Raw genomic sequence first — 24,477 nt, forward strand, 5'->3', positions numbered from 1 at the left:
GAGTGCTGCCAGGAGAGTCAATGACTCCACCATTGCTCTCTGTTGTACCTTTTACCCGAAAATCATGTTTAATATGATATGTATAGGATTCTTAAAGGAAAGAAATATTCTTGTACACGTAATATCAACCAACAATGGCCTGGGAAGATAACGGATCACGGATTTGATAAGATATTAATGCCATTCATACTGTCTCATTTTCTTTTTTGAAATCATGTCCACTGCATCATTTGTTTTTGATATTAAAGGAGACAAAAAAAGGGTCATAATTCGTATGAAATACTAAATCACTCCATAACGCATGTATATGTACTTATAGTGTCATTGGCACTGTTGTCAGACTGAAGTCAATGTATACATACATATTTTTGTACTAAAATCCATTAACTCCACTTGAAATCCATGCTCAGATTTTAGATGTGTAAAACACTCAGCAGACTGCTCTTCGGGAGTCCTCCGCTGGGATGGATGTATGCCATGGAATGAGAATTCTTGTAGATTGTTGGCTAGTGATGTATGTTTTCACTTTTCCTGGCAAATCATTATTTAAAAATTCATTCTCAGGCTCACCACTGAATATTTTGAAATATAACTGGCAATTTTATTGGTCAGCCACTTATCAATGAAGTATGCTCTATATCCATGGGTAGCATTTCTACTTATAGTGGCACTCTTCACATGAAAGACTAGTGTGGAAACATGTGAAAATGGCTATTGTACTAGGTCTAATTAATTGTCTCGTATCGTGAACCATTGTGCCTTTGGATTGAACAAGTAACCTTTATATGTTGGGAACATGGTAAGGAAAGCAAAAATAACTTGGTTAGGATTGATATGGTAATGAACATAATAATTGGACATGATGGGTTAGGACATGAAGTTGTTATCTGAACACTTTGGATTGAACATAGCGGAAACCCGAGAAAAGTTTAAATCTGCATTTTAATTGTTTACCTGTTGGAAAGGCTGACAAGACTTTACTGTCTACTAGATTCAAAGTGGTTATATATGATAAAATCCTTAAACTATTGAACAATCTCAAAATATTTTCGTGAAAACCAGAGTATTGGAAGGAAAATAATGTTTGTGAGAACAGGTTGATATTATGTACCATATAATTTTAATATTGAAATAATTTTTCATTAATTATTTCAACTACAGTAAAATAGTCATTGTAAAAAGTGGGTGGAAGTGAGTCGAGCCTCATTCATTATCATTTGTCGATGAGAGAAATCACCCTATTTCGAAAATACCGCTGAAACCATCTTGCTACCAAGAGCTCTCTGCGGTGAAAATGTGAACTATTTACTGATGAAACTCGTAAAAACGTAAGTAGCCAACCTAATAATTATTTTTACAATTTTTGCTTGAATCTTTCTTGCGGTAGCATTGCCCTCATTTGAGTGTAAATAAAAAAAATTGTGATAAATATATGATTAATTTTTTTCAGCCGTGATAATCTTACCGCAACGTCAAATATAATGTTATTTTAAATATTAGCTATATTTACAGGTTGGTAATTTTGGTCATACAGACTACTTCGAAAAATATTCGTAATTGTGGATTTTACTGTTGATAAATGATTGTGGACTTATGTTATCCTCATAATAATAATATTTCTGTAATTCCTTATAACTTTTGGTTGCAGGCGTTGAGTCACTCGTTTATTTACGTTGGTACTCATTCATCACTATAGAAACGACCACTGGCAAAGTAAACTCGAGAGCGAAGTAAACTTACATTCTGTCAATCTTTGAGCACCCGTGTGAATTATTGACCCCATATCTCGTTTTAGGGGAAGTTTAAAGTAAGAATCAGAACGCTTTTGACGAGACAATTGATATTGCTGCGGTTTGAGAGAAGAGATTCAGGTAAACATGGTGCTACTTCACGTTAAGAAAGGCGAAGAAAGCCAATTTTTGTTCGAGACCTCGGTTGAAATTGATATCAGCCAGTTGGTTAACGATATAACCGTTATTTACAACGGAAAACTTAAAGTATCCCGAATTTGCAATGGTAAGAATAATGTTTTCATAGATAATCACCCATAGATCCTGGTTTTGTTGTCATTTTCGTGATTTTAATTATCAAATGTAAAAAGGTATACCAGCGTTTGTGCTTGAAAAATAAAACTAGTTTGGCTCATTTGAAAGACTCTTGCCGCACCGGCTATAAACTTGCATTTGGCGCGGATGTAATGTGAAATCCTGTTTGAAAACGTATTGCCCTTGTAGAAGATATGTCACAACAGGTTATTTGGAAGATCTATGGTGTATAGACTAGAGGTTGTAATTCTAGTTCGTAGCCATGTATACTAGTAGGGTTCTTTCCTAAGCCAGGCATCTGGAATTGATGAAGTTATTGAGAAGGAAATAGTGCAGTAATAATTTTTTCTAGACTAATTTTTTATATGGTATGCCCTGACAGTCAGTATATATTGCGTTTTCTCAACCCTAGTTCTCTCACATATCTTCATTACTTATCCCTGTTGTCTTATGCTTGGCGTATGAACTAATTTATGGCATTAATTTCGTTGTTGCACATTTAATGAAACTTGGTGATCATTTTCTAACTTCAGAACATAATTCTCCATTCTCATTTTGAAGGGCACAAGCTCACATTGAGCCATATCAGCCTCAATTTTGGGCACCCTTAATCCCCATGTATTGGTATTGAAGGGTATATTTTATGGTTTTTAATTTTTACTTCGTGATTTTTTACTTAGTTGGTTCTGAATTTTTTGTTTTATTTTGTTAATAAAATGTCTCTATGACGTTGTAAATATAGTCTCCTTCCAATTATAAATTCATTGCTATCAACAACACCTTGCGGTTTATAATTTCAATTTTTGTTGCGTAGGGAATAATTTTATTTGGCGGAACCATGTGATTTTTGTGAACATTTTGTCTCGAATACCTACTATGAACTTACATTTATTCAATGGCATTACAGTATACCATCGCTTTACGATACTAATCAGTTCCAGATGATCGGTCGTAAAGGGGGTTTCCATTGCATCTTGAATCATCATTATTTCTGGACAGGGAATCTTTTTGAATCGTATGCAAATGTTGCAATATAAAAAATGTGTTTCATTAGCAAATTAGGCTTGGACATAATTGATGACGTATGTTGTGAGTGAAAAAAAAAATCGGTGAAATTTTAAATTTTACAAAGTCCACGTATAACACCTCAGATTATGCACCAAATCCACCACAATTCAAGCATTTCATGAAGGGGGAATTTATTGTATTTCAATATTGATGGTCCTGACTTTTATTACATTATTGTTTTGGGTCAATTTTCCCCATATGGAATCAGGACCTAAGTAACTGTATACCTTGTGGACTGGAGGAGCATATATATTATCAAGGACTTCTTCATGAGATAATACCAGATTATGATCCCCTTTTATGTTCTTAGATTCATAGTAAATTTGTAATGAAGGTAAAAATAAAATCATTGATCCACTTACTGAGCCATTTATTAACCTGATTAAGATGGTTGGTCTAAAACCTTACAAATTTGTCTTCGAAGAAATTTTTTTATGGTCTATATATATTTTTATCTCACAAAAATTAAATATCTTTAGGTAAAAAATGTCTATTAATTGTGCAAGTTATTGTGTATAATAGAATTTATTTAATTTTTAGAAATTTTTTATGCTGTAACTATGGGCAAACAATTACTTGATTTCTCTTTGAAATACCCTCCAAAGGTTGGTTATGGAAATTCAAATTATTTATAAGTTGCATTATGTGTTGAGATGTCCCACTTTAGGCTGATCCTCACTGATTTCTACTCAAGCAATCATATGCCTCCCAATAAAATTAGAGGGTACATTATTGTCTCGCTCCCATCATGTTAATGTTTTCTGTATAAAATAATCACTCCATTAAATTTCATCCGTTCAGATTGTTTGAATGGTAATGATCACCTACAAAAGCAATTTATTCAAATTTCATTTGTGTAATCCAGTCTGTGAGCACAACATACACAAACATGCGAAGCTGCTTTTAGAATGATTGTTTTATTATATTCAGCTTTTTGACAACTGATTTGTAGTTCTAAAGTGGAATTGTGATTAGAAGTCTGTCCAATAATGGATTTGCTCTTCCGGTTGAAATCCAAGGATTGTAGTCGAAATTTTGAAATCTGAAAACTGTGTTTTTATGAAATATTTCTCATTCCCCTATTTTGGTCTGAGAAAGCTATCACTGATTCTTGGTCTGAGAAAGCTATCCCCAGTTGCAGAATTTGGTTGATAGCTGATTCGGGGAAGAGTATTCCAGGCTCCCAGAATGGAAGCCTAAAAGTGAGAAAATAACTCCTCAGGTCACTTCAATTTTACATCCTTTTTCAGAATAATGCTAAACTTTTAGATTTTAAAAAACATTTTGATATCTGTGGCACAAAGTCCTGAGGTATTTCATCTTAGTGTAGTTTAAAAAAATTGATTTCTGAGGAATCATTACCGGAATAAGCAATTGCTTTGGCATTAGGTACATGTACATATGTTCTAAAAGGGGACTCCCCTGCTCCCAAGCTCCAAATTCCCCATGGGTTCTAACCCATGGGGAATTTGGAGCTTGTTGCAATTCTTTCCTCGGGACTCTTTCCCACTGCCAATCTTAATCTTTAAAAATGAGCTCTAAGCAGTGGCGTTGCCATTCCTGACCCCCCTAAAATAAAAAAAAATAATTATTTTCCTTCATAAAAGAAAAAATATAGAAAAATCATTAATTTACAAAAGATTTCTTTGACAAATAAAATTTTTTCGATTATGAAAAGTGTAAATTAGTTTAAAACCCGGGGATCGGGTTGGTGTTGTTGCTAGAGTGTTGGCTTCCAACCCGGTGGGCTCGGGTTCAAATCCCGGCAGTGGCAGAGAATTTTCTAAGACTGCCCGATCCCTGCTTGAGTGTTGTGTGGAGGACATTTCAAGCGCAACACTCCGTCCGTCGGATGGGACGTTAAGCCGTGGTCCCCTTGGCGCCTTTCGTTAAGAGCAGGCTAATGCTGATGCCGGGTTTCTCTCCACCCTTCCTTACCTACCCTTCCCTCATGGCGCAAGTGACCTCAGCTGTCGGTCGCCTCCTCCAAATACCATACCATCATAGTTTAAAACCCTCTACTTATTAGCCTGTTTTTCAAAACTTTTCACCCATGGTATTGGAGCCCCCCCAAAAGAAATTTCTGGCTACGCCACTGGCTTTAAGGAAGATTTAGGTGGCTCATAAAAATCTTAGGCCTAGGGCAAAGTGACTCTCAGACCCTTTTGGGTTGTCGTCCTTATTGGCTGCGCGAACTGTGTAGATTGAGATTGACCCTGGCTCTAGAGTGGCTCTCAAGAACTGTTCACCATTTAGGAAGCATTTACCTTGGTTAGTTTTGAGTTGCACTGTAGTGCAAACATATTTCATTGCTATGTATTTGGTTCTTAAAGAAGTCTACTTGTTTGGACCTGAAATTTCATTTTATCAGAGGAGAGTAGCTAGTAGTCATTCTGGTGACTTTCGATATCAATATCAAAAGGAGGAGAGCAGTCGGTGTGAGGAAAGTATTGTGATAAAATATCAAATTTGTATTCAAATCAATATATACTTAATTAGTGCCAGTTGATTTATCATATTAGGTGGGTCATTGTGGATGGAAATTTCTGTGGTGTGGTGGAATTCTTCATTTGTGGTCACTTCCGCATTTTTTGCTGTGGCAAATACTACAGTTTCTTTGACCTAAAGACACAGGCAGTTGTGCCAGCAAAACTGCTGTCTTCGCCACAGCGGTGGTAACTGGAAATGAAGAATTTTATTAGGTGGGTCCATCTCTGTTAGTTTGAATTGGACGTTAAGGAAAGTTGATCATAGCTTTCAGGCTAAACCCTCAAGTCATTGTCAGTTATTCATTTAGATGGTTAGTTTGGATAGATGAGGGTCTAGCTCAACCCAGACTTGGGTATGGGTGCACGATATTCACTCATTCAGAGTTGGAGGCCAGTTCATTTCCCTGGGCTATTTTTCATCATGAGCATCTCATTGGGAATCATAACACTTCTATCAGTTCCCCAGCTGCTAGCCTTGGTGGCAGCTTGGGAGTTGATGCCCTGGCCTGCTGAACTGAAGGTCGTAAGTTCTAATCTTGCTTTGGTAGTTACTCTTACCGGGGCTTGGATGAACATGACTGCCAGAGGTGAATGTAAGTATGGACTTAGTATTCATGAATTGCCATGAAATAATTTCCCCTGGACTAGTAACCAAACCACGGACCTATGGCTTTACGGGCCCCTGTGAATACCACTACGCTGTTGAGGTGCTTTGATTCCCTTGGCAATTTTACCAAGGCTCATCGTAGTAGATGTCATGTATATTTTACCAAAGTTCATGTGGCAGGATTCGAAATAGTATTACCATGGACTTTGTTGTTGAAATTTAGCTCTAATTGAAGACAGTAATATAAAATACTGCAGTAATAGTTCTTGGGTCCCCCACGGGGTGCAGATTTGGGTCACAGGTCCCAGCATTTCGATAACTAAGTCCGCCATCGTCTTCAGGAGTTAAATTATAAAATTACTATGTACACACTACCCACTTGGTCACCATGCTCCCTTAACCCTCATTGAGAAATCAAATATCATTGCATCAAAGTTTTGTGGCTGCATACGTTTTTGTGTGGAGGCGATGCCTGTCTTTGAGAACACCTTGCTATCTCAGTGTTTCTCAACCATTATCGATAATTTTTATGTGGATTCCTAATTTACTTTATTTTTACTAATTTTCATGTGGATTCCTAATTTACTTTCAGAAATGGAAAATCTTGCTGAACATGGAACCTATCTCCCACCCAACATGCTTGGGTTAACTGATGAGCAAGTTGCTGAACTGAAGCTCGTGGATGAGTGGGGTGAAAAATGTATTCCTAGTGGAGGATTTACTCAGAAAGATGATCCTGTGGGAAGGAGAAATGGCAAGGCACCCAATGAAAAAATGCAGCAAGTTTTAAAGAATACAATTGAAGAAGCTAAAGCAATGACATCAAAGGTAAGCCCTTGTGGGTGCTATTTTTCTCCTGGGATGTTGGAAGCCGTCTGTGGATGAGTGAATATGAATGTGACTGTTATAATAATAATAATAATAATAATAATAATAATATTTTATTGGTCACAGAAAAGATATGAATATACATATATAGGACCCGTCAGGAAAACATAAAAATCAAATCAAAAATACAAAGTAACTCACAATATATATATATATACATATGTTACATTAGTTGCGAGGCATCCTCAAAGAATTCATCAATTGAATAGTAGCAATGATCTAAAAGATATTTTTTTAATTTTGCTTTGAAAAGGCCAGGTCTGATTTCGTCTTTGATTGATTTAGGTAATTTATTATAAATTTTAATACTCATATTGATAGGCCCTCTACTGAAGAGAGAAAGATTTTGTTGCCTCACTGCGAGCTCATTTCTACTTCTTGTATGATAATCATGAATATCGTTATTCAAGGTAAGGCACAACTTTTGTTTAAATTCTCTAATTAACATCACAGCATAATAAATATATATACAAGGAAGGGGAAGGATCTGTAACCTTTTGAAAAGATTACGGCAGCTAACTTGTTTTTTAGCTTTGCATAATATTCTTACCGACCATTTTTGTAGTTTAAAAAGACGGACTGACTTAGGGGAGTGACCCCAGGCTAAAATACCATATTTTAATCTACTATAAATATGTGCATAGTAAATTGATTTAGCTGTTTCTGTATTTGTGAGCTGAATCACCCGTCTAATTAAGTAGCAGCCTGAAGCCACCGAGGATGAAATGCAATTTATATGGGTATCCCAGTTTAGATTTTCATTGATGGAGATGCCTAGAAATTTGGTATCAGTAACCCGCTTAACAGTACAATCCGAAAATTTAATATAAGGGCTGTAATCAATTTTTTTTTGAGTAGGATGGAAAAATATAAAGGAAGACTTGGATTTATTTATAGCCACTTTGTTAGATGAACACCATGTTTCCATTTTGATGACAGCATTTTGAGTGGGAGCAACAATATTGCCATCATGTTTCAGTAGATGATTTGTATCATCAGCATACATAAAAATATTTCCTTTTAATTGTGAGGGTAGATCATTGATATATAACAAAAAAAGCAGGGGCCCAAGAATGGAGCCTTGAGGAACACCCCTCAATATCTCCTGGTGAGGTGAGGTATGTTTAACCATGTTATCGGTTATAATGGTTACTGCCTGGGTTCTTTTTTCAAGAAATGACCTGATTAGATTGTTTGCAATTCCTCTCATACCATATATATGGATTTTCCTCAAGAGAGTCTCATGGTCAACAGAATCAAAAGCCTTAGACAAATCATAAAAAATACCAACGGTATTGAGGTGATGATCAAGACCTTCAAGAACAGAGTCAATAAATTTATAAATGGCAAATTCTGCCGAAAGACCACCTATGAAACCAAACTGAGATTTGGATAAGATGTTGTTTTTTATCAGGAATGACATTATTCTTTTTGAAATGACACTTTCTAATATTTTAGAGAAAACTGAAAGTTTTGATATGGGTCGATAGTTTTCAATTGATTGAATATCACCCTTTTTGTGTAGAGGAGTTACAACTGCCATTTTTAGTTTGTCAGGGAAAATACCCGAGGAGAGAGAGGCATTGACCAAATGAGTGATAGGAGTAAGAAGATATCTTATGCAATTACCCTTTAGGAGGGAGCAGGGAACCCCATCCCACCCTGCTGAGTGTTTTGTATTAATTTTATTAATGATTGATTCTATTTCTTTCTCATTGGTAGGGTAAAGGTACATGTTATTTAGAACAGAGTTATTTTGAGGACAATTATCTGTATTGACTTGTAACATAGATGATGTTTTCAAGGGATTGAGAAAATGCGTATTGAAATTAACTGCAATCATGTCTGGGTCTGAAACAAGAATATCATTGTGTAAGATTTCTTTGGGTGATTTATTCTTTCTCAATTTTCCAGAGGTGTTATTTATTATATTCCAAGCTGTTTTTGATTTATTATCAGAAGAATAGATGGAATTGATATTACAAGACCTTTTAGTAGTGGTGATTAAACTTGAGTAGTACTTTTTGAAAGCAATATATTGTTCCTTAATAACATTGTCATTGGTAGCTTTGTTATTTTGTTATTATTGATTATTTTGTTTCCCGAGTGCATGTGTGTACCGGGGCTAGGCAGTATTTCAAATATAAGTATTTTAAAATACATATTTGAAATACATTTGTAATTTGTATTTGGTATTTCAGATACACGACCTGAATGTATCTTGTATTTCAAATACATACATATAGATTTTTGGTATTTTCCCATTCTACAATAAACAGTACGTTTGTGAAATACCTACTTTTGAAGTAGTTCTGATAACAGTTTTTTAACATTATGCTTCAGAGATTATTTTGTTTCTGTTAGAATTATTTTCTTCGTGTTTGCAACCATCCATGAAGTGCCAAGGCAAGTTATATTTTTTAAAGATATCTTAGTTTCCATACAAATGTACTTTGTATTTTAAAAGTTACATATTTAAAATATCTATTTTGTAGTTTGTTTTTCAAATACCCTAGTCTAAGGTATTTTGCATATTGCATTTCAAAGACATTTGGAGTGTTATTTTCCATTCCAAATACATTTGGAGTTGTATTTATTTTGAATTTCAAAGACATTTTGAGCCGTATTTTTGTATTTCAAATACTCCTCAGTCTGTATTTTTCCCAGCCCTGGTGTGTACATATACCAACAACTAGGCATCCTCAGCAGGGTCTCTTTAACCGTGTGAAGAATCCTGGGTTGTAGACCAGGAAGCCTTAGTTTGTGTCCCTACAGCCCTTGTAAAGGATCTTGGTTTGATTGCTTTTGCATATGAGTGGCTATGTAAATGTGTTTTAAGCGAGTTTGGCTATTCCGGTCGAAAGGCTGGGTTTTGCTCCCTGCCGTGAAACACACTCCCTTCCCTCACACCAACACTGATTAATTTTTGCCAGGTGAATTAGCATTGGGAGATATTGCTCAGCCATTTTAGGTTTTTTCTTTATTTCCATATTGCTTCTTTGATGCCATAGAGCTAAATGTTCCCCTTTTTCTATCAAGAATTTTGTAACAACTTAGAGGTGGCTTTCTAGGATATATGTTTAACTTTTTCTGCTTTAATTTTTTAAGTGAAAAATAAGGTAAATATTTCAATTAGTTCTGTATGTTTTGAATTCCAATGAATATAGTTCATATGGAAATTCCTTCTCATCTAATCCATTCTTCACCAAAATATATTTGAAGTCAGTTTTCTAAAGGTTTGTGTTAGTTTTATTTTAATGTTTTTTGTTTTAAGATTTAAAAAAATATCCAAAACTTGTGCCTCATTCTATTTCATGGCTTGACTATGTATAATTTGTAGCTTATTGAAAAGTTTATTCTATTATTCAAACTTTGGAATAGAGGTACTTCATATTTCACAATCAGAAATTGAAAATCTAAAGTTTAGGAGTTGGGAGGAATCAGGTTTGGAATTAAAAAAACTGGAATATTTCCATCCTTAAATGCAAGACTTGAATAATTTATGATACTTCATCTGTGTTTTCCAGAAACAAGTGGAACGTGGAGTTTGTCTCTCACTGAGCATGATTCAAGAAGCTTTGGAGCTTTTGCGTGGAGCCACAATGATTGTTTATCCGATGGGGCTGCCACCACATGACCCAATAAGATTGGAGTTTGAGAATGCTGAGGACTTGGAGGGAACTCATTATTCTCTGGAGGTGATAAAATGATCTCATCCATACTATGGCTCTTCCCCTCTTGAAATAAAAATAAAAATGAAAAGAAATCCCATGAAATATTACCAGTCCATCCCTACTCTAAAACACTTCTATAGGATTGAAAGCCTGGATTAGAGTACAGTTGAACACCTCAAATGTCTCTCTGTAGGGACTTTGAGCTATGCTGGGTTTGAAGTTTAGCCGGATTTTGCTGAGGTATTCACCTGTATAATGAGGGGATTCGTAATTTTTTTTACGAGGAAATTTGATAAGTTATAACTAAATGGGGTGAAATTTAAAATAACTATGCTTAATATGCAAAAAATTGTGATAAATAAGAAAGTAATTGCTTTTTAATTAACAAACTCAGTGTATAATATTTAACCATTAGGCAGTACATACATATATTGCAGAATGGCATAGTGAAAAGGATACAAGTAATAGGTTTATGTAGGTAAATACACTGAAGTCAAAGCTCCTTTGTGATCCATGTATGTAATTTTGGGGTGCTCAAATGTATAAGATAAATAACATGTCATATTGATCTCCATTTTGACCTTAACTGCTCTAATTTTCAAAAATATTTGGAAAGAAGGATATCATTGATGATGTTAACATGAATGTCAATTTTAGGACTTTAGCTATGGGAATTGCCCGAGATATTCAAACAGCAAAATTGAACATTTTCAATTGATAAACCGGGGTGAATGAAAATCTCTGTAAAATTTTTTCTAAATACATTATTAATTCATTAATTACTGTAAAGCCCATAAATTCATCTTTTGAATGATACTCCTTTTTACCTTCTTTGGATTGAATTAAGTGTTGAGATTTGTTGCAGTAAGAACTCCTTGAATGGCCCTTTATACATATTTAATATTGTCTACTGCCAAAAGGAAGTGCCATTCAGGGGAGCCGACTTTATTTTGGGGAAGTGGTGAATTAACCTCATCCAGGTTCTGGGGTCTTGCAGGAAAGCTAATTTTGCTTACTGGCTGTTGAGCTTGAGCTTCAATAATTTGTTGAATTTCAGGTGATTGAAATATGCATGGCTCAGCTGTGGTTTTCGGGTAAAGAAATGCTGCAAGATAAAAAGCTGAAGGACTACGTTGGCAAAAATGAAAAAACCAAAGCTGTGGTTAAACTACAGAAGAGAGGGCATGGTGCACCTTCCAGGGAGCCTGTGATGAATGAAGAGGAGAGGAAGCAGTGGATGTCCCATGCTTATCGGCGACAGGAAGAGCTAAAGGTAAGTTCATATTTTGTTATCTTCTTAGATAGAATGTTGCAAAAGTGCTGTCTCTTTCAAAGGCGGATCCTGAATTTTTTTTTCTGGGGGGCTCAAAGTCCGACAGGCAAACGATCTTCTCATGAAGAAAGATCTGAGGCTTTCCCGGCATATAATGATGTTGAAGTTGTTTTGGGTTTCCCACCGGGTGAGGCTCTCTGTGGACGTTTTGATGGCCATGTCATCCATCGTCATCAAGGCTTGTCTACAAGTTGAGTAAACAGACTTGCCCTCTCCTTTTGTAGTTCTTCTAATTGACGGATGCTTTGGTGAATCTCCTCTCCGTAGAGGTGTGGAAAGAAAGATCTGAGGCTTTCCTGGCATGTGATGATGTTGAAGTTGTTTCGAGTTTCCCACTGAGTGAGGCTCTCCATCTCTGCCGACGTTTTGATGGCTGTGTCGTCCATTGTCATCAGGCTTGTCTTCTCATTTTCTCATATTTGACATTAAAAACAATGTACAACAATTACTGTACAAAAATTCTTTACTTTTATATGAAAGTATTAATGAATTACATGTATAATAATGACAGTTTTCGAGCCCCTTTTCCACTTGGATGATGCTTTTTTTCAAGTGCTGACTAGCGAAAGACCAATGACGGGCAAATCTGTCATCTTGAATTGCACCCCCTAAATCTGCCTATGGTCTTTATTTTCCCCATTGAAGTCCTTCTTAACTTAATCTTATGTTTCAGACAGAATCTTAAGTTTATTCACCCCAAATAAAAGAGAAATTTGACATTAAGGGTGAGTCTGAAGGAGATTGTGAAATATGCTAAATATTAGCTTACTTTTTATGAGAATTTTTGTTCCCATTAGAATTATAAATGAAAGGCTTTGAAATTATCCTTTACTGTGATATTATGCGTGATTTTTACTTTTTTATTCTGTACTATGGTAAATCCGTTACAAACAAGTCTTTTGATGTCTGCCTTTGCCCAAGTCTGATGCCTGTCTTGGAATTTTATCAGTAATATTTTCATTATAAAAAACGAAGAATATTAAAATTTTAATATAAAAGATATTAGGCTATAAATCATTTGCATATTTTATGGAGAGTGTTGGAGACTATCTATCACCCTTTGCAGTACATTTCAAGGAATTACCCCAGACATGCAAAAATCATATTCTTTAGGTGGTTTTCTTTGATGATATTCTGAACTAGTAGATAATGTCTGGGCAGGGACTGAAAGGCCACTTCAAAAATTCCTTGGTCTTTATATTCTTTGAAATCAAACATACAGTTCAAAATGGAAAAGGATAGGATAGGATTCCTTCAATTTCTTTGACACATCCTTTCCAAGACTCATAATGGTTTTCAAAACTATCCTCAGGAAGAATTTATCTACTTATCACATGATTCATGCTAAATTTAGAATCTGTTTAGTTCCAAAACTATTTGTGCTTAATGCAGTGATTCATATACCAGTGTCCATTCTGATGTCCAATCTTAGTTGCATAAAGAACCCAATACAATTAAAATGATTGTAGTTTATAACAGCCATTCTGAAGATCTAATCAATTAAATTTTTCACTACATTAGGTCTGTAATTTCCAGAAATGATACATACTTTCAAATCTCAGCATAGAGAAGGTTAGGGTGGTAAATGGAGACAATACCTCTATTTAGGTTCCCTGTCATTGAAGGTCTACTGAAAAATACTGAAGGATACTATGAAAGTGGTCATCCGTAACAGAAAATATCTAACAAAACGTGCTTTCACCTACCCTTTTTAATTCCTTTGCTAATAGAAAGTGGAGTGCAGAAACTTAATTGTGAATGTGTAGCGGCCAATGTAAAACTGAGTGGAAGTTCAAGGAAAAAATCTAAGAACGAGAAACCTGTGCTAAAAGTATGGAATTGTGTTGTGTTGTAAACTTGTTAAGATGTCGTAACCAAAACACTTCCAAGGGTTGGCGGCACTGCTTTTGTATGTTCTCGTGTGACCTGCTGTGTTCTATTCAGTCTGTAACCCGCCCTGCTACACAGCAGTTGTTCTATAGCAGACGTTCTCGAACTGTATTCTAACTTCCTATTTTACGAGGCAATAAACGGCCTCACGTACATTGTAAATGGAGCAAATTATTTATGGTTGAAATCCCAACAAAATGACATTGATATTTGCAAAATATCTATCAGAAGCAGACCATAATAGTGATTTCCAACCAGTGATCATTCAGCAGGAAAATAGCAGACAATGACTAGATGCACTAGAGCAATTAGAGATTGTACTGAGTGTGAAATGTAAAGAAAAGATTGTCAGCAAAATTTTGTTCTCTTTTCATTTCCCTCTTTTGTATATTCCTCCCAGCCCAACCTCCATCCCCACTTTGACTTCAATTCCCCATCCCCACCCACCAGCCTTAGTACCATGCGTTGCCCTGCAAGCAAATAGAATTTTTACGGATCCATTTTAAAGCTTGGTCCTCCACCCCCGACCCCATTTTAGTGTGTCACGTGGTCACTGACTTTCCTTTGCCATTCAAACCCTAGCCCTTCACAATAGATACATATATACGGCCCACACCTCAAATTCCAAGTCAACTCCCTCCCTCTCCCCTCCACCCACCGGATGTTACCCTGATGATAACCCTCCAGCTTACTGGGAATGTTCTATGCCTTGCAAGTACATACCTAAATGTTACCTTGTTCTTGTACTAGATGAATGTACATAGTACTATGCCAAAAACATGGTTGGTTAAATAAAGTATGTGGTATTGCCAACTCCTTGCTTCTCATTAGTAATGATTAACAAATTTCTTGGAATCAAACTTGAGACTGCTACTTTGAAATTTAGAAAAATATTCTTTCTGTCATACTGTGAAGAGTTTCTGAGTATGGTGTATCACCATGGAAGTGGCTTACCCTCATAAGCACTGGAATTGGTGATTTCTTTCTCCTTAAAATAGTTCATACATTGAAACTGAAGTTATGTTCCAACAAAAACTCAAGTAGTCTTGATGTTACTTATACTTTCTGGATCTCCTCTAGTATACCTACAATGGTGCAGTACCCCCACAAAAGCACGCACTAATATTTTTTGCTCTTGTTCAGTGCACTAATATTGTGTTGAATTATTGAAAGGGTGGAGTTATTTTAAGTACTTAGAAACCATTTGCCAACCACTTTACTTTGTTAACCCCTCCTGACACATGTAAAATCCACAATATTTAATTTAATTGGAATAAAGAGACTTCGCGATGATGACAATCAGATCTTCTAAAAACAGTCTTGAGCAAAGCTGGAAATTCAATGTGTATGTTGTCATCTGCATATATCTTCTCGAATAATCGTCACAATATGATGAAAATATTTTTATCTATCATGCCACCATAAGATGACATCAGAGGATACTCTTTATTATTCATTATCTTCATATTTTTTTATCAAGTGGTTCACTAATTGGTTCAGTCATAAAGTTTGTTTGTAATAGGTAGGATTTTAATCATCCCTGACTAGGCCACAAACCTGTGAATTCCACACACTCATGGTAGGGGATCCATTTCCTTTCACTTGGCCTCCTTGCATTGCAATAATTTTGTTCGTGGCATCCAAAAACTTCTAGTAAATTCAATGGGAAGTGAACCCAAGATCCTTCAGCCAGTAGCCAGAAACTCTCCCCACTAGACCACCTTATTTTCCCACAAAAAGTATAAATCCCTTTGCTCCAAATACTTTGTCCATTCTCATGCAGGATTTAGAATAGTTCAAAAACCAATTTATTTCCACCTGGTCCTTAGTATTGTGGTTAGCACGCCCACTGGAAAGAAAGTGATGGTGCAACCTGTACGTGAATGTGAGTTTCCTCTGTGCATTCCATTCTCTAGGGCTTTTGTGCCTGGACTTTGAATCCTGTCTCACGAGCCCAGTCGCCCCAGCACAGCATCCATCCTTGTAGGCTCTTAAGGCCGTATCACACTAGCGACTGCAGCCGGCGCTGCGGCTGCGACCGCGACTGCGACTGGCCCGTCGACCAATCAGAGCGAGGCAGTCGGCGCTGCGACTGCGACTCCGAAGAATAGCCGACCGGCTATTGTTCTGAGTCGCAGTCGCAGCCAATCAGAGAGCTCCATTTCAATCTCGCGCGCTTGCGGCAGATGTGTTTGTTTGTTTTGGTTAACGTAGCGAGGGAAGTTCAAGAAGGTTATAAGATAACGCTGAGATAATTTCGGATTTTTAAAGTGAAGATGGAAGCCCAGTATATTGGATATTGCACCCGAGTACACAGGTGAATGAAAATGAAGTACGTTTTAACATATTTTAGGAACGTTTTCAACAATTGCTGCTCTCTATCTATTCTTTGGGCTTTCGTAAACAAACATGCCACAAGCAGAAACGTTCATATGTGCGCATGCGCGATCGTGGCGTCCGCCGCAATGTGTGATGGGGTGCAGTCGCAGCCGCAGCCGAAATCGCGGTCACAGCGGCGGTCGCAGTCGCTAGTGTGATACGGCCTTTAGTGGCATACAGGTGAGGGATCCAGGTTACCTCATGTGCCAACCTTCCAAGTTTTTATTGACCCAACGATGTCAATTAATTGGGGCTTGTAGGTGCCTACATACTGTACATGTCTGATTATAGTCCCCCCTTTTTTTTCCAAAAATGCCTGTGGTAAAAGTAAAGGGGGGACTATATTTAAATGCATTTTTTAACTTTTCCCAAAACTGAAGCCTCAAAATTAGAAGGGGGGGGGGACTATATTAGGGGAAATACGGTATTAATCAAACAATAGTATATTTGTACACATGGTGAAATATAATGGGAGATGCTGAAGGTGTAGGAATTTGAGCTCAAGCAAAATTATCTTGCAACAATTATCCAGGTACTGAAGATAAGTGTCAGGATAGGTTTAAAACAACTTTTAAAAATCTCTAACTTCAATTTTTTTTTAGTTCAAAAGAAATTTACTTTTGCATCATACACCTCCAACAATAAAAATTAATGTAGCCCCTTTTGAAAAAATACTTAGCTTAATATTTTTGTGATGGGGTGAATTCAGGGAAGGTTATTCACATGTTGTATGCCTTGACATGGCTCGTAGATCTATTTCATATAAGTACAAAATAAATTTTATGTTAAATGTCAATCTTTAACTTAGTATATGTATGCAATAGGGTAGTTTCCTTCATCAAAGAAAATGAAAGGGATTGATTGTGATTCGTTACCCACCATTAGTGTATTCATTATATACAAATTATTTGGTTTTAGAAATCCCAGTTTAGACAAATGGCAATGGTCAATTTTAACCGCATTTGAAAAAGGCCAGATTGTCGCCCTTGCAATGCCACTCCACGTGACATCACAGGGACCTAGTTTCTATACGAGTAGATAGGAGTTTTACATCATCTGACATTACCAATGCATGCATGAGGCACAGAGCTCAGGGAAACATGTCTTAATAATCACCTATTAAAACTGTCTATGGTCGGACAGTTTCCTTCTTTTGATAAGGTGTTCATGATCCTTATTTAAGGCAAGCGCTACCTGCTAGCAGCCTGCATTGCAGCGGCACACATAACCTCGCCCCAAGGTCACCTCACACGTCGACAGCGGGAACCAGAATGACGTCACACGGGCTTTTCCCGGCATTCATACTTAGCCGTCGCGTTTTCCCGTGCTTGAAAATTTTCACTTTTCATTTAATAGCAAAAAATAGATGTCGTCATTTAAAAATCTAAAATGTGAAATGCGGAAGTAATAATATTTCGATTTATGCAATAAAAAATAATAGGAAACCACCCTATTGTATTTCTATAGAATGGCCTATGATTACTTTCCCAAAAGCATAATGAATCACCTGTTATGGTCAAGCATAGCACCAAAAGTCAGGGGCGCAGTTAGGAATTAAGGCTGGGGGGTATTTAGGTGCATCTAATACCGGGATGTGTGGGGGTATGGAATACCCACCAGGATAAGTGGTAGGTGCGAAATTAATATATTTTGGAATTTTAAGATAAATGGTTCAAAATGTTGAGTTTTACAGCTTTCTTAGGGATATTTTATTAATCCTTACATTATTCTATCAGTAATATCAATCCAATTAAGTAAAGTGGATTAAACTTAAAAATCTCTCTGAGCTGAGGGGGGGTTTATCCCCCTCACTGCGCTACTGCCAAAAATTGTTGAGGTTGATTTTGTACATGGTGGGGAATTCTTGTTTGCTCCTTATTTTATGACTTTAATAGGATGGCTAATTTTCCTTAAAGGTTAGAATACATGCATTTTTTCATTTATTCAAACTGAAAACAGTGTCAATAAGTATGTAGCCATTTTCATGACATTTATTGGTACCAATAGGTAAATAGTTAACATTGTATAACATTCAGTTTCAAAATACAAGGATTATGAATATATGAGAAAGGCACATTTAATACAAGAACATTGCAAAATATTTATCTACTACATATTTTTGGTGCTCTAAGGAAAATGGAATCAAGTCATATTAAAGAGGGTGAGGACATTCATTGTGCATTTTGTACAAATTTATCTCACATTTAATAACAGTCTTGCCATTCACAAGCTTAAACTTTGATGTACAATTGGTAATAATTTCATACAGACTATTCCAGAAAATATTTATATATGTATATATCATGTTATTATTTTTATCATTCCATTGCAGTAACACCATGAACTTGGTATAGTACAATAGCTGAGGTTTTTCATATAAAAGGCAAACATATTTTTTGTTATTTTCATTAAATAAACCGAAAAGATAAAATGGCCTTGTAGCTTTTTTTCTCTTTTTTCATCTCAATATCACATGCACTTCTGAGATGTTATCTGGCATTAAATATGACATTATATAGTATCCGTCATATATTGCCCTAACATTTGGGTGCAAAATCGGCATATTTATTTCCTTGTCAAGTTTTCTTTGAACTGGTGTTACAAATGTAAAATTCCTATACATTTAGTTTTTCTGATTATTTTGAGGTGTGCAGGAGTACATTTTATAAATATATGAAAGTGGTTTTAGAGAAAGATATTGTTATTCATAGGTAATTGTGGACTCCATTCATTAAAAGTTTGCCTTTTACTGCTTGAGACATTTTTCTTCTATAAGCTATGACCACATATTGGTGTCATTATCAGATTGATTGGTTTGCTTTATAGAAATTTTCTCCTTGTATCACAATAGTGGAAATTCTCTATCATAATTTTTGTAGTTCTACTTGTCTAATTTTATCTGTTGCCATACCTCATGCAAATTTCAGTATCATTTTTAGAGCAAAAGACGTTGAAAAAGTTACATCATCATAGGTTTCCAATTGTTAGGCTAAACCCACTTATTAATTCAAATTTGAGATGATGAGAAATACCTTGAACATTTTGGGTCTGTTATTGTATGTACTTAAAAAATATACATCCTCATACAAATGCCATACATCAACACAATTGAGTGTGAAGATGTATCCACAACTTTTCATTGAATTGGTTTATCTTTCTGATGAGTATGAAAAAGTGGTATAGGATGCAAAAAGGCAGCAGCCAGTCCTTAAGAAAGTGTTGCAGAGAGCTTATATGGATTTGCATATGTTTTAAGTATCATCAGGCATGATTGAGGAAATAATACACTCTTAGAATTTCTTCAGATTGGTGAGCGTAGATATTTGGGTTTCAAGGCTATACCCAGAGAAAATGGTGGAATGTAAGGGTTTGTTGGAAGTGGCTTCACCTCAGATTGTATTCTTAAATATTTTGAGGGCAGGGGGTTTGAACTCCTAGACCCTCCCATAGTGAATTAGGCAGTTAAATGTCTGGCCATAGTAATTTTAACTGCTGCCCTTGAATTGTCCTGCTATGAAATTTTGAATGATTGATTGTTATTGTGAAAACCCAGCCATGTGCTCCTTTTTGATGAAAACTAATTTGAGAACCGCTTGGAGCAGCTCAAAATATTCAATTGTTTGTTAATTTTGACTGGAATGCATTTAATTTACTATGCTTCATTTTTTATATTTGCTCAATCTACCCATGTATATTGAGGTAACTTCAAAGTATCTAAAAGAGAATCATTCGTTCATCAAAGTGAACATTGTTTGTATGTATAGTACATTCTATGATTTTTGCATAAAAAATTTGTGTGGTCCCTTAAAAATACATGGGTATTAACACAATAGTGCTTGTGAGACATCATGAATTTTGCCAATGCGATCATAATGGGAAACAATATTCAGGCTCAATTTCATTAATGTATAATTAGTTTCCTGTCTCCATTTATATTAAAAATTGATGCACTGGGTATAAAAATGCAGTAACATTAAAATTGGTGACATTTATTTGTTTGTGCTCAATGGAAAGGGAGTTTAACCCTTATACTGCCACCGGGCTGATATATCAGCACTCGCTGGTTGAGCGAAAACTGCCTGGGGCCGATTTATCGGCCCCAGGCAGTTTTCACTTTTCTCTCTTTTTTTTGTGATTGTGGCCTTTTCAAAGGCTGTACTTTATGTAAACCCCCATAATTTACCTATGGTTTTAAGATGTAAATATATCTTAAGATTTGGGAAATTTCTAGACGTATTAAATAAAATTAAGTAGGTAGCTGAAAAATTTTTAAATCTGAAATGTTGCTAATTCCAGAAAATAGCCTTTGCAGTCTTCGTACATCCCACCTGAAATGGGCTGGCAGTAAAAGGGTTAAAATATATTTTGATGCGATATACGAAACTTGTAAACAATTGCATTCACAACTTAATGTAATAAAAAAACTTTTGCAATTCTATGCTAACGTAAGTATGTAGCCAAAATATGTTCCATTATAAATTATCTAGGCTCAATGAAGCATTAGGATTTTTCTTTTCATAGTGAAAAAATGGGCTTTAGGCTGCCCATTTATTCTTTCGAAGCTCATGAGAAATCTGCATTGTGATGAAACATTTTAACCAATGCTTTAATCAGTCTCCAGGGTCACCAGGGCTAGCCACACCTTTCCCCTTGATTTTTTGGCAGTTTTGGGCTTGCAAAAGTGACTCAGTACGATGGTTCTACTCAGTTCTTCCTATTGTTAATTCTCTCATTAGGCATTCATTTTGGCCGATTTTTTGAAAATAGAATCTATAGGCCTTTCAAATTATTTATGTATCTTGTAAAAATTAGAGCTATCAGTGTACCAAAAGAATCAGTTACATATTTCTTCCATGAAACAATGGAAAATAGCCAATGGTGAGGGAGCATACATGTTTAGTCCCTCACCCTCACATAGTGTTTTACTTCGTATAGATTTAAACGTTGATAAAAACTATTAATAAAGTGGAAATTGTCAATATGTGTTTTATATTAAAAATAAATATGTCTGATGGTTGTGTCAGGACTTGTAGCTCTATGAAACATTGCAAATTCTGGGAATTCACATTTTTATCCGGAAAAATTCTTAAAATGGAAGCTGTTTGGCGCTTTCTTTTTTATATTGGGTGGTATCAGGGCTCTTTGATTAAAAAAGAACTTGAAGTGCTTTTAATTTTCATCCATTATGTGTTCATGTCCTTGTACCCAGTGGCGCCGACTTCATGGGGCCTGAGGGGGCCCGAGCCCCCTCAAAAATTCGTTATGGGTGTGAGGAAAAATGTGTCAGGCTTGTCTTTTTTCCCCGTAGCATCCAGATATCGAGATTCGAGTTATCAGGGTTCTAATTTGGATCATATGACTCCTCTAAAATGCTAAAAAAACTTAAAAGTCACTGCTTATAAAATTTCCCGGGGCAATATCCCCGGTTTGGGCCCCCCCAATATTTTTTGTAAGTCGGCGTCCCTGCTTGTACCAAGAAACATGGAATTTATCGAGGTGCACAGCTCTATGGCTGTTGTTGCTTTCCACTAAGATTGCCGTTTTGTATCTGTGAGCCTCAGGATTGGTGGACTGAATGAAATGAAAAAGATTTCTGAAATAAATTTTTGTACTCATTAGTTGGGTAAAAATTTGTTATGGTCTCCTATGTTTCCTTTCACCTGATTTCTGGGGATTGCTTACTCTCATACTAAAGACTAATTACATGAGCCCAAATTCCACAGTGCTGAGAATGTTATATAAATGAAATATTCATTGGTGGGCAAATCATAGAAGATGTTATATTGAATTTTCATTTATTTTCGTGATCACTCATTGTCTTGCATGGTTTCCGGCCGAGTAATTTAGGTAATTCTTCACCAATCCCAGTTCAGTGCACAACGGTTCGTTCGATTTACACACTATTTTTACATTATTAAGACCTGAGATCTTAAATGATTTAAGTGCTTGCAATGATCGGTCTTGAGGGTGGTATGCTCTCTTGTCACTATGTTCGAGTACGTTTTACGTTTAAATGAAAATTAATGAAATTTAATGGAAATTAAGTACGTTTACTTAGGGACGATTCAATGGTTTACATTTATGTTTTTTTAATAGCATACTCAATTCCGTAATTTATGGGAATCAATCGGTAAAGCTTATCGACAATCCTACGGGCTCCAAATGCTTCCCACCCAATTTGTATTGAGTTTTCTTTTCGTACGAGTACATGCGTCTAATCCGAATGTGATTCCACGTGGGCATAGCTTCGGTCGGCCTAATAACGCTTCACGTCATTCTAACGTTGAATGCGGCGGGCACGTGGCACCTGCTGACTCATTCGACCCCTCACTGCTGCCGTCTGCCGGCCGCGCCTCTCCTCCCGGCTCCCGCACCCTCTTCCTCCGGCTCGTGGACCGGCGAAGAGCCGCTCCCGGTGCGGCACAGGGTGCAGCGCATCTTTGCGTCGTCGCCCACGCGGACGCCGCGGGTGCAGGCGAGCAGGGCGACCGCTGAGACGACGAAGAGAGCGGAGGGAACAGCTGCCGCGATCACCAGCTCCTTCTGGGTCTGCGCCAGGTCGAAGCGGGCGTAGGCGTACTTGCCATCAGACGAGGCCAGCGTCGCGGGGGTGGTCGGGGCAGCGGGGGTCGTCCTCACCGTTGATGTCGGCGGGGAGGCTGAGGTCACCCCCAGCGTCGTGGACTCCTCTGCAATGGGAAGGGGACATCGATATTGCGTTAAGTTATTTGGTGGGTGGTTGCTGTGTCACATGTGCCCTCGAGCTAAAGTGACCATGCGTCCCGGTTTAGGCCGCTTGTGAGGGCGTCCCGTCGAAGTCTGAAAATTCTCTACTATGTCCCGGTTTCGTGCAAAAGTTATGGGAATTATGTTTTATAATAATAATATATAACAGAAAGCGTAACAAAATACGGCAATAAGAGTTTAGAGAGTAGTTGGTCAAAGAAGGAAAAAAATGGAATAATTATAATGAAAAATAATATTAGTTTTCATTTTACAAACCCATTTCCATGGAGTAAGGCTGCGTATAGGTTTTCGGACTTCACTGCAGGGACTCTCCTTCTACCAGCTACTTAAATGTCTCGGTTTAGGCCAAAAAATTGATGGCCACCTTACCTCAGGTAGTAGCGGTAGCTAGGGAAAGGAAGTTAGGGGTAGGAACTTCTCTTAGTTAGAGTTCAAGTATTACATATGCACATTTTCGGCTGTTTTTGACCACTCTCCCCTAGTAAGCATAAATAAGCATTTTACGAAGTTTTAAATTTTCTCGAGGCCTCTCCTCCACTGTCCTCCAGGCAAAAGTTACATTTTGTTCTTCAGAAGGTCAAAAATGCAAATAAATGGTTCTGCATATCTATCAGTTGTTCGAATTTCATACTTAAGCTTGTATTTTCTCAAAAATACATGATTCATGTAATGACTATGGCGTCGAGGCGTGAGATATTGAGCCAAAATTGTGTACGGAATCAATAGAAAACTTTCAAGTACACATTTAAAAATTGAGCATTTTTTCGTAAGCCTATAACCTGAAAAAGACAGGTACTTCTCCCTCGTTAGACCCCAGTTGGGAGTACGCTGCCAGTTTTTGGGACCCTCATGAAAAAGGCTAAATAACAGAGTTAGAACGCGTGCAAAGAAGAGCTGCCAGGTACGTGAAAAGTCGTTACGATAGTCTTGTTAGTGTAACTGACCTCTTAGATAAACTCGGATGGGAATCTCTGTCATACCGCAGATTGAAAAATAGACTAAACCTTTTAGATAATATCAAGGGCAGTGTCTTTTCTGACGGAGTTAGCCATATCTTACGGATGCCAACATACTACGGAAGAACAGATCATATAAATGAAATAAGAGAGATAGACTGTAGAACAGACAGATTCAGGATGTCTTTTTTCCACGATCAATAAAAGATTATAACGGCAGCGTTAGAACTCACAAATAGATGAGATGACTTGTAGTGTAGCCTATTAACTTAGTTAGAGCTTTATGCATGTTTCTGAATTTTATTATTATTTCTAACAGCATGTGATAGTATAATTTGTTTGTATGCTTGACGTGTTTTGGACCGTGTGGTGTGTAAGTGGTAGTCTAATTGCATGCTGCA

General features: G+C 36.7%; 2 protein-coding genes across 5 annotated transcripts in view; one reads left to right on the top strand and one right to left on the bottom strand.

The window, feature by feature from the left end:
• The first annotated feature begins 1,541 nt into the window (after positions 1-1,541).
• LOC124165111 (cilia- and flagella-associated protein 298) overlaps positions 1,542-24,477 on the top strand; it is a 197,896-nt gene continuing 174,960 nt past the window's right edge. The window contains exons 1-5 of one of the 4 annotated variants that reach the window (XM_046542404.1): positions 1,542-1,713; positions 1,796-2,016; positions 6,802-7,037; positions 10,625-10,795; positions 11,829-12,044. In XM_046542404.1, coding sequence (XP_046398360.1) covers positions 1,878-2,016; positions 6,802-7,037; positions 10,625-10,795; positions 11,829-12,044 — 762 coding nt within the window. In that variant the 5' untranslated portion in view covers positions 1,542-1,713; positions 1,796-1,877. Of the gene's footprint in view, positions 2,017-6,801; positions 7,038-10,624; positions 10,796-11,828; positions 12,045-12,142; positions 12,181-12,328; positions 12,692-24,477 lie in introns of those variants that run through there. The other 3 variants (XM_046542406.1, XM_046542405.1, XM_046542407.1) reach the window with 3 other exon arrangements.
• LOC124165110 overlaps positions 21,834-24,477 on the bottom strand; it is a 66,811-nt gene continuing 64,167 nt past the window's right edge. The window contains exon 5 of the mRNA XM_046542403.1: positions 21,834-23,062. Coding sequence (XP_046398359.1) covers positions 22,701-23,062 — 362 coding nt within the window. The 3' untranslated portion in view covers positions 21,834-22,700. The remainder of the gene's footprint in view (positions 23,063-24,477) is intronic.

The sequence above is a fragment of the Ischnura elegans genome, chromosome 9, assembly GCF_921293095.1.
Source record: "Ischnura elegans chromosome 9, ioIscEleg1.1, whole genome shotgun sequence".
NCBI lineage: Eukaryota > Metazoa > Arthropoda > Insecta > Odonata > Coenagrionidae > Ischnura > Ischnura elegans.